The sequence below is a fragment of the Poecilia reticulata genome, chromosome 19 (assembly GCF_904066995.2).
Source record: "Poecilia reticulata chromosome 19, P_reticulata-male-v2, whole genome shotgun sequence".
NCBI lineage: Eukaryota > Metazoa > Chordata > Actinopteri > Cyprinodontiformes > Poeciliidae > Poecilia > Poecilia reticulata.
This window is the reverse complement of record NC_088848.1, coordinates 18,119,900-18,130,916: the sequence shown is the minus strand read 5'-3', so window position 1 is coordinate 18,130,916 and position 11,017 is coordinate 18,119,900. Positions and strand designations below refer to the sequence as shown.

The 11,017-nt window shown below is 40.1% G+C and overlaps 1 protein-coding gene across 3 annotated transcripts; it reads left to right on the top strand.

Moving 5' to 3' along the window:
• Positions 1–2,539: 2,539 nt before the first annotated feature.
• On the top strand, positions 2,540–8,684 carry LOC103481910 (transmembrane protein 238-like). 3 transcript variants are annotated; one of them, XR_014085105.1, is made up of 3 exons: positions 2,540–3,304; positions 4,888–4,987; positions 6,929–7,198. XR_014085105.1 is itself a non-coding variant. In XM_081600795.1 (2 exons), exon 1 carries the CDS (start codon positions 2,725–2,727, stop codon positions 3,295–3,297), a length of 573 nt encoding a protein of 190 aa, XP_081456921.1. In that variant the 5' UTR covers positions 2,540–2,724; the 3' UTR covers positions 3,298–3,304; positions 7,982–8,684. The 3 variants fall into 3 exon arrangements, 2 of the variants coding, with proteins under 2 accessions (XP_081456921.1, XP_081456920.1); XM_081600795.1 differs by lacking the exons at positions 4,888–4,987; positions 6,929–7,198 and adding an exon at positions 7,982–8,684; XM_081600794.1 differs by lacking the exon at positions 4,888–4,987 and having other exon boundaries at positions 2,543–3,304.
• The last annotated feature ends 2,333 nt before the right edge of the window (positions 8,685–11,017 follow it).

Genomic DNA, 11,017 nt, shown 5'->3' with positions numbered 1-11,017 from the left:
ATAGAGACTCTCAGACAGATACAATAGAAACCAATTACATTTCCACACACCAACAATTTTCTTTAATCTTATTCACCAGGGTCATACATATCTTCTATTAATTTTCTTCATCTACGAGTTTTGCATCTTTAACAAATGAATAAAGTGAAGACCAAAACCTCCTTAAATTTTTCTTGCTTCTGTTTTTGTGTACAAGTCATTCTTTCCAAGGGAAAAGTTAAGTTTCCAACATTTGTCTAATCCAAAATGTGATACTATCTACTACCTGTTCCTTTCCAAAAGAGTGCAATAGATTTTTTTTTGCATGCAAGAGACACATATCTGTCATAATACGCTCGTTCTGGCCGTATCTATGACCACTGGGACACAGTCACAAGATGAACAGAGCAGGATCCATTAAAACATCTTTTGGAACAAATTTGTGAATTTTTATTTATTTTATAAATAAATAGAAGTGTTTATGCATATTATTCCTGACAAAATGGGGACAATGCTTAGTAATCTACATGAATACATCATGTAAATATGCTAGATTGAGCCTAAAAAGCTCATTTTCATCTAGCAGGTTGATGGAAGGGATTAAAAAGAATCATAATCAAAACACATGACAACCTATTCTTAGTCTGCTTAACAACCCGGAACTGGAACATTTAGTTTATACACTTTAAATCAACATTTAGCTTTTCTTTGGGGTTTTTTCCTATCTTTTTGCTCTTTCATTTGACTTATTTTGTTTGTATTTCCTTCTAATTGATGAAAAACACTTTGAATTGCCTTGTTGCTGAAAATGTATGCAATAAATAAAAGTACCTTACCTACCATATTCATTTTGACAGATTCAATGTATAGCTAAAAGCAGTGTAATGCACAGTAAATATTTACATTAAAAATAAAAGCAAGTCAAAACCATAAGAGGGAAAAAAAGCATTTAAAAACATTAATCAATTTAAATATTGATACCTGGCTGGTCAATAAATGTACAAAAAGCATGTTTGAGAGCTGGGATTGCAAACTTTAACTAAACTGTATATGGCTCTTTAGTATCACTATTGTTTTTGTAGCCACAAAACACAAAATTCTGGCTGAATATTCAGCCGTAGTCCTTCACAGAATTAGTAAAATTAATTTCAATTTGATGATTTCCTGGTAACGGGCTGCACAGTGGCGTAGTTGGTAGAGCTGTTGCCTTGCAGCAAGAAGGTTCTGGGTTTGATTCCTGGCCCTGGTCTTTCTGCATGGAGTTTGCATGTTCTCCCTGTGCATGTGTGGGTTTTCTCCGGGTACTCTGGTTTCCTCCCACAATCCAAAAACATGGCTGTCAGGTTAATTGGCCTCTCCAAATTACCTCAGGAGGTAATTTGGCCAAATTACACACACAAACAACCATGTCTGTCCATGGTTGTTTGTCCTGTCTGTCTCTGTTGCCCTGTGACAGACTGGCAACCTGTCCAGGGTGACCCTGCCTCTTGCCCGGTACGCCAGCTGGAGATGGGCACCAGCAACCCTCCCGACCCCACTGAGGGACAAGGGTGTAAGAAAATGGATGAATGTATAAATGCATTATGGGCGAAAGTAGCATTTTAATCTGTTGCACTGGAAAATCAATGGCTAATGTAGTGAGCACGATCCTATTAGCTGTCGATTATTTGGATGAAAAGTCCAAATTAGAGAGCTGCCACATCTGGCCAAAGGCAAAGTGAACGCAACAACTGCCTCAATGACACAAACGTACAAAGGAACGGTTTACAAATGTGCAACTTTGTACAAGATATGGGAAACCCAGAATCAATGATGCGATGTTTTGGTCCATCCATGATCCAATCATCCTGTTCCACAGCATACAGATTTTTTCTTTTTGAGCTGGGATCTGGCAATTGATCTTAATTAATATTTATGACGGTTTATATATTTTTACATTTCTTCTTAGGAAGTCGTGACGTTAACAATTCATCACGACTTTGTGTGTTTTTCCACAACCCAGCTCAAATTGCTTTCTAGAGGATTTCTCCCCTACATTGTAGTTTTACTTTGATTGGCCTAAGTTGTAGATTTTGAAAAAGAAAAAAGATCATCAAATGCAGTCCAGATTACGTAAAAAAAATGTAACCGGCTCTTTAATCTTGAATCACATGACTTCGGCTTCATTACAGTGCTTATATAATGGAAAATAAAAAGACTTGAAATACCTAAAAGCAATATAGAAATAAGAGACAACTTTATCTTTGACATTGCTTTTGCCCCAGAGAAAATGGCGCCCATGGCTAAGAGCCCTATGGCTGTTTTTAAAAATATATATACCATTGCCATAACTATTAGTAAGGTTAATGAATGCTATTAATTTTTCTTGCGGGAAATAAAAAAAAAAAAAAGAAAACATTGCCCAAGGCTCTCCAACTCTCACATACGTGTAATTATTGAGATGGACTGATCAGTAAGTGGGTACCAAATTCAATTTTGCTTATGACCTTATTCAATCTGGCGTGATCAAAATAAAATGCTGTGCGGTTTGTTGCCTCTTACGTGACCTGCGTGTAAATGTCTTTCAAGACTCGGAGCGTGATAGTTTTAACACTGCGTTCGAGGTCGCAGGGAGACAAGCCCTTACGTTGATACAGGTAACCGAGGCGTGGCCAGGCGCACAGGTGGAAAAAAAAAAAAGCAAGCTCATCACCTGGCAGCCGCTATTTCTCTTCCCGTCCTGCACTGCAGCGCTGTGCTCCGGTTATGGCCTCGAGTGGCGTGGGGAAGTGCTTGCTGTTCTTCTTCCTCGCCCTGGCGTTCGACGCCGGCGGCCTGGCGATGCTCCTCGTCGGCATTTTCGGCAACCTGACCGCAGACGGCCGCTTCTACGGGGACTTCCTCATCTACACGGGCTCCGTCATTATTTTCTTCAGCCTGATGTGGTGGGTGTTGTGGTACACGGGGAACGTGCACCTGTACGCGCCGGGATACAGGAGGGACTCTCTGGACGCCAGCCTCACGCAGTGGGCCAGGAAGTTGTCCGAGAGGTTCTCCAAGGGCGGCGGCGGCAAGAAGCCCCTGGAAGCGGCGGAGGATGAGCAGGAGATGAAGAAAAAGGAGATGGGTGGAGAGGTGGTGGAGGCGAAGGGGGCCGTGCTCTTCTCTGCGCCGCCTCGGATTGCATGGGAAGCCGGCGGCGGAGGTCAGGATAACGGGGGCTTTGACGGATGGAGCGAGTGCGCATCTCCGGCTGATAAAAACGTGGAGCTGGGGGTCCTGACGGTGGCGGAGGCGGCTCTGCAGGCGGGAGACGCTAAAGCAGAGAGGCTCCTCTGACAGCATGGTGCGTATTTGTCTCACCAATAAGGCCGGGAGGACCTCTGGAGGTCTGGGCCGAACGGTTCCAACTAGGAGTGCATCGATTGTAGTTTTCTGGACGACTACCGAAACAGATGAATAATTAAAAAGTCTGACCTGTCGATTCCTAGCGATACCATTTTTTCCCCCCCATGAGATGTTGCTAAATATAGCAATAAAGTCCACTGACTAAAACTTTTATCCATTCTTCTTTGCAAAATACCTGAAATTTGATGGCAGTCATAAAGTCATTCTAAACTTTTGCTGCCGATTCTGAGTTGGATTTGGGTTTGAACTTTTACTGGACCATTCTAGCACATGACTGAGCTTTGAACTAAATCCTTTGACCATATCACTCACTGTATGTCTATAGGGTCTTTGTCCTGCCAGAAGGTGAACTTCTCGACCACTCTGAAGTCTTTGATAACTTTTAATTGGCTTTCAGGATATTTATCTCCACTGATATTGCTCATCAACTTTGACCAATTTCTTTCACTGTTGATGAAAATACAGTATTTTCCATAGGGCTGCATAATTTCAGGAAAGCGTGCAATTAGCCATAATAATTTTACTTGAAAATAATAATCAAATTATTCATTAGTCCCAATTTTGTTCTGCTTGTAGGTTATTGACAAAATGCATAACATGTTGGTAAGATAACTTTACCACCACCTTTCCAAACATTTCTGTTCTACATTAAACAGTGTTAACGACGTTGCTAGTATGGAGAGCCTTAAGTTGCTTTTTTCTTGCCACTCTTCCATAAATACCAGATTTGTGGAATCCATGGCTAATAGTTGTCAGATTTTTCCACCTGAGCTGTTGGCTTGTGCTTCTCCTCCAAAGTTCCCTGCTTTAAACTTCTCCACAGCTCTGTCCCTGCTGTTTTCCTTCATCTCCATGATGCTTTTTGTTTTAGCTAATGCTCTCTGACAAACCTTTTGAGATTTTCGCAGAACAGCTGGATTTCTTCAAATTAAATTAGTCATTATTGCTTATTAATTGAGCAATTGGTGCGTTTTTTGGATAACATTTGGAAAGCTATGTATTTTTTCTTTCTTCACAGTTCCTTCACTGCTTTGCGTTAGTCGGTGACATAAAATCCCAATAAAACACAATGAAAGAAAGTCGTGCTTGACAAAGTGTGAACGTTCAAGGGGTGTGAATACCTTTGCAAGGTGGTAAATAATCCTCTTTAGCGGCCTGCCGTCGCTTTGCTTACCATGAGTTTTTCAGCTACATCTAACTGTGGCTTTTTTTTTCTTCTTTTTTTTTTTTCTTCGTCACCGCTGCCATCCTCGTCCTCTCGTAGGTTGTCATGGCAGCCCTCCTCGGGCTCGCCCCGGTCTTAATAAGGGGAAATATCTCACATTATTGGCAGGGATTAGATGAAACTCATAGTGAAGCTGGTCCAGAGAGGTAATCACCCACCCACCCACAGGTACATGCACCTCTCCCATCCCCCATCAGCCCTCCAAGGGGGCTGCCCAGCTCCATGCTCATGAATATCTGTAATAATCTTTTTTTTTTCTCTCTCTCTCTCTTCCTTCTGCACCCTCTCCACCCGAGTTGAGAGATCTTCAGTGACCCATGGCAGTTTTTAATTAATGAGCCTGACCGTTTGTGCTCACCTTCACACTTCAGCGGTATTTTAGCCGTCAGTTTGCTTGTAAGTAGCCGGCCAGTCAGACACCCTTTGGGCATAAAGGCACAATTGCATTTTAATGGAACTCTGCAGCACTTATTGATCCGGCGGAATGGAGTGCGATGGGTACGGCGATTGGGTTTTAGCAGCGGCTGAACCGCCGAAAGATTGCAGGGATCTTATCTTATGCTGCTTAATGCCCACTGATGCCATCCCACTAGCTATAAATGGGTGTGGTCTTTTTTTTTTTTTTTTTAGTTACAAAGAAAAAAAAAAGTGCTGATCCACAAAATAACGGCGCCTCACATTTGGTTCCCTGGGGGATCTGCCGAAGGTGCCGTTCATTAAATCCAGACATCATCCAGATGGTGACACCGTTACTTTGTAAGCTCTGATCACAATGTTTCAGTCAAGTGTATCATTATCCAGAATAAAATGATTCCTATACTGATGTTGGGTAATATGACACGGAGTCGGGAAGAAGCCATTAGTCCAAATGCAACATAAAAAGCCAGATTAGTTTGCACTCCATCGAGTTTGAAACAGATTAAACTTTCAGATTTGTGATGTAGACGGCTACTTCCTCCCGTTAGGTCACATATTATCAGAGTATCGGTGCACACTTCTTTTCATAACCCAGGTCCCCGCCTTAGAAAAACACTGCTTATGTAGCATCAACTTACCTTTTTTTTTTTTTTCTCCTGAATGAGAACTTCGTATTAGAGGTTTGGCAAAGCTGGTTAATCAGTATGTGTAATTTATTATTGCCAAACAGAGAGAGAGGGATTGGTCAGGATTAGATGCTGATTGCTTCATGCTTGCATGTTCACATGTTCTGAGCTGCCTGTGTGGTGGTGTGAAATTACTCAATGTTTCTGTGAAGCCATGCCGTACCATGTTGACTCGTTTTCCTGTTCTGGGGATGTAAACATCAAGACTGTCTGAAACAAACATTTTAAAAATATATATAGTTTTCTTGGATATTCATTTTGAGATTTGGAAGGCAAAGTAGAACAGCATTATACTAAGTTTTTTTTCTTTAAAAAAAAACATGATGTTGTATTATTATTAATATATATTGTGATTAGGATGGTGGTTGTGATTAGCCCACATTTTTCTCAATCTTCCATTTAATATTTTAAAATTATTATTAAACCTAAATGTTGAGAACAGGGTGACACATGCAGATGTCTAAATATTAGACCAAATGTGCTTATTTTTTTTGTATATCAAAAGCCTCATTTGATAATGCAAAGTATTTGTCAATCACTCAAAATTAAGGACTAAGGTTGCTTGTTTTTAGAAATAAAGGTTGCAGAGATGTTGAGGATTTGTAGTGTAATACTGTTTATCCATGACAATATCCAAAATTAAAACCTAAATCTAAAATGTGCAAAATATTTCAAATCTGTGCAGTTCTCACATTGGTATACAGATGAGGCCAAAGGCTTACATACACTGAATAGAAAGACATTAATAAATGTCTGACATGTTTTTTCTTATTATTATTATTGTGGCATTCAGTAAATGGGGAAAAAAAAGTAACTCCAGCTGACCTAAAATAAGAGACATTTCACCTGACCACCTGCGTGAAGTTGGTTTTCTTGTGACCTGTTGGGTCACTGAAGCCGTTTCTTTTTTTCCTGTGTGATGGAGCATGTAGGCAAAATTAAACACACGAAGAGAAACCAAAGCAAAGCTATTCTCAAACGACCTCTTTTATTGCTACCAATAGTCTGAAAATTTTCATGAATTTGCGTACAGATCATCTTTGAAAAACAGTTGCGTAGCATACAACCTTTACCTTATCTAGATTTAGACTTTCAACTAGTGGCGAGAAGTCATAACCTGTTATAGTAACTTTCTATCACATTAATTATTTTTTGTGTGTACCCAATTTTTTCCATTAAAAGTGACTGGTTTCTACGTTTTTGTTTGTTTGTTTGTTTTTTATTACCTTTACAGATGGTGGTGTTGGTGCTCCTGGACATGAGCTACTTCCTGTTTTTGTTGGGATTTTTTTTCCTTCTCCCCTGAGATTTCAACAGACTTTAACATTTAAACTTGTGAGCAAAAGCCACGTTTATGAGAACATCTTGCTTGGTGTAAAGCTCTCTAAAATAAGAAAAGCCACACGGTGAAGAAAATGTGCATTTCATTTTTATGTTTTCTGTGTAACTATATGTATATTTGTGTCTAAATTATTTTTGGGAATAAAGTGCAAAGATATTTAAATGTGGTTGTGTGACTCTCCGAGCAATGGATGCTGTCTGCTTTACTGAAAGAGACTGCGTTTCAAAGATAATCCTTAACAAAGTGTCACCTTTTGAATATCTACAATTACAAACAAGTGTTTGGGATTTAACACACATGGATAATTTCTTCCTACTTTATCCAAACCTACTTGTGGCTCAGCTGCAGCTGGGTCTGTAAGGAAAGGAAAGCAAATTCGTCGACAGCCAGAATATCTCTCATCATTAAGGAAACCTATTTGTCTAGTGCCAGCGGGTGGTTTAAAAAAAAAATGAAGATGTAGATATAGAAGGAATGTGACCTGAATGTCTAAGCTCCTTCCGTGTCATCTGTCACACCGCTTCACTCCTCGTGAGGTGCCGTGTGAAGAATGGAAAGAATAAAACTAACTTTCACCAGTGACAGCTCTTGGATCGGCCGCTGCGTAGTGTTTTTCTTCGTTGCCGTCGTCCTTGATGCGGTCGGCCTCGTCGTCTTCATCACTGGGATCGCCTCGCCCGTCAGCTACTGGGACTTCCTTGTCCTTTCTGGGCCGCTAATCGTGTTCCTCAGCCTGGTGTTTTGGATTTTGTGGTACATCGGAAACATAGAGGTGCCGATCTTGGAGCTGACTCAAGTTTGAGGCTCCTCGTCAGCAACCGTTCATCACCTTTTGCTGGATGAGGAAACTAAGGCAGCCACAGGTTCAAATCTTATGCTGTAAAATAAACGTACGTGGTGAAAGTAATGTATTTGTTAAAAGTTTTGTTGCTTTCCTTTGTTCAGTTTCAGGTGCTTTTGCGCTTGGACTTGGACGCTTATCTCGAAGGACAAACTTATGAAGCCATAATCCCAAAAGACGTCTGACTGCTGAGAAGGAAAAGTTCTGAAGATCGCTTCAGACCAAGAAAACTGCAATCATTAAGACTCTTGTATTTTTGACAAATAGGCCTGTATGATGTTTACTACAACTTGCTCCCAGAAAAGCCAAGATGAAAAGGAACAGACAATAGCAAATTGCTGTAGTTATTTTTAATTAGCATTATTTTTGAACATTTTGTTCCCAACTAATATTATGTTATAACCATTTGGGTTTCTTTTGTGCTCGTATTCCATCTTTTGTGTCCTTTTTAAATTCACATTGTGCCTGTTTGATTCATCCTTTAGCTTTTTATCTCAAACTTGCCTTCTTTGTAAGCATTTCCTTTGTTTGGGGTCTTGTGCATAATTTTTTTGTTAAAGTTCCATCCCTAAGCTGCGCTTTTGTATCTCTATTGCTAGGCTGAGGCTCTTTGCTGTCCTTTTGTGATGAACATATTTCCCAAGTTGTCCTGATTACTGTAATGTTGCTTTTGTGCAAATATTTGATGCGTTTCTCAAATCTAAATGTGAGTTTTTGATTCCTGCACAACTTTTTTTGTTTTCTCATTCAGTCTGACCATATTCTGTTTCAAATGGAAACGTAATAAAAACAATTCAGGTTAGTTTATTACTTTGCTGCACTTGTTGGCACTTTTTTAAAACATGGACAACCTTTTGGATTTAGGTAATGCAGTCAAAAAATGTACACCAAACTCCACTATAAACTTTATTGAAAAGAAGAACCCAAACGAATAATTATATCAATACATAATACCAAAACAATGTTGTGTAGATTTAAAGCTCCATTTTAACCTAGAAAGCGTCACGGTTCCTATGGTAACAGAACAAACTGAGGTAAGGGCAGGGAATAAAGCTGAAGGCCAGACCGTCAAATTTCACAGCCGCTCCCTTCTGGTCTTTGCAGTTAACGAAGAACATGATTTACTTTTGTAGTCCACGTAGTCCTTCGTGGACCACGAAGCCTACATCAACCAGGTCCTTTGAGGGGCACAGCACCTCCATTTGGACACACCCTATCCGTTAGAAAATGTATATAATGTGAAAAAAAAAGTTTATCGAATCAAGGATGCTTTTACACTTTTCTCTCATGTATCATTGTGTTCTGTGTAAATAAATGCCTAATCCCATACTTCAGTCCAAAGATGATAGAAATGTTATATAATCTTGTTCCAGCACTGACTAGCTGATAGCTTACCATCCTAGTTGATAACATCCTCTTGACATCGCTTTCAAATAAAAATCGTTCTCTACTAAAGGGACTTACTACTCTCATCTCCGCTACATAGCACCCCTAGTCCCCCGTCTAATAAGTCCTTACTTTGTTTCTCCTTCCTGCATGTCGGCAACACGTGGTCATTTATCATCTCTGTTTTACTGATTTTGTACTTAAGGCTGTTCCCGATCAGTCTCTGGTGATTTTAGAGTTGTGAAATCTGAGTATTGGTCGCTCAGACCGTTCAAAAGGAACCAGTCAAACTGGGTCCTTCAGTAACAGACCACCAAGCAGTGTCATTTGTGAAAAAGTCAAAATGGTAATTGATTTTTTTAATAGTGGACTCAAACTTTGTGGGTTTGTTTATTGAGCTACTCATGCACACAGGTGTTATCTTTATCTCAGGTATGTCATACAACTTGTTTTTCACCAGTCCAAATACACACCCTATTTACAGGGCAACTGATATCTGAGCTCAGCACCACAATAATCCCCTTATCATCCATTGTTTGGCACAAGAGTGAAGCTACAATAACAAACTAACAGGAAGACTCAGGACAAAATATACATGGGTTTACTATTGACTTGAATTTTATGTTCAAGTTAACAATTTTGTGTAACTGCTTTTAGTTCCAAGTTCTCTTTTGAGAAACATTTGGGTTTCAAAGGCCACGTTATTTATCCTCGCACAAATGAGTGTTTGGGAATGTGTCAACACTGCATTACTAATTCAGAACCTCACCCGGCAAAGCGGTTCGAGAAAGAGTTCCTTTGAACCGGTCGTCACGAGCCTCCAGGAAGTGTCACAATCCCCACAGTCTGTAGTTGTTCAGGTTCGGCCTCACACCCTTCCTCCTGTCCCTGCTACGCCGCCGTGGCTGACTCGCACGGAGGAGACGCGCCTACGCCTGGCCCTGGCTGAACATGACACTGTCTAGTGACAAAGGCGGCAGAGATTAGGTTCCGCGAGGGCAGTCGGTGTAGTGTTGAGACTCTTGTCACGGCTGCCAGCACTTCACACTGGAGCAACACCACCGTGGTGGCATGTGGTATGATGGGAGTTTCAACTGTCAAAGCTGGTGGAGCAATGCTAAAATGTGTTAAAGTTTGGAAATCAATCTTTCAGTCTGATGCTGAAAAATAAATTTTGTAAGAAGTGAATCTGTCCTTTATTGAGTCATCTGTACAAAGGAGTTTTATGCATCTTTCTCAGTATTAGAAATTTATTTAAAACTGAACGTCTTTGTTCGTTTTGCTTGGTATGAATGTCAACTTATCTACAAGCTACTAAAAGAATTCATTGATATTTTAACAGTTTGTGAACAGGTTTTATCAATTCAACCAGCCCTTTAAGAGCACTCATGATCTTCATTTGGCCCAAAACAGAAATGAGTTTGACCCTCCTGTTTTAGAGGGTGGACTGTTGGGTCACTGCTGGACAAACAGCTGGTTAATTAGTCCTAAATGTCTCTCTGAAATGGGTTTGTTTTAGCACCACGCTTTGGATGTTTTTATGATTTCCCAACTTTGGATTACCATAAACTACATTGTTGGTTGCTGTTTTTTTTTGTTTGTTTGGTTGGTTTTTACAGAACATACTTTATCAATGGTGGAAATTAAAAAAGGGGATGTAACGAAACCAAATCTCAAAAAGAGGGTGATTTCTCATTTCTGAATTGGTCAGACAAATTTTCTTCTTGGTGGACCGTCGTGTGACGTTATGTTTG

What these genes read in the sequence shown, in the direction of transcription:
- LOC103481910 (XM_081600795.1), top strand. Translation starts at nt 2,725, where the DNA reads ATGGCCTCGAGTGGCGTGGGGAAGTGCTTGCTGTTCTTCTTCCTCGCC.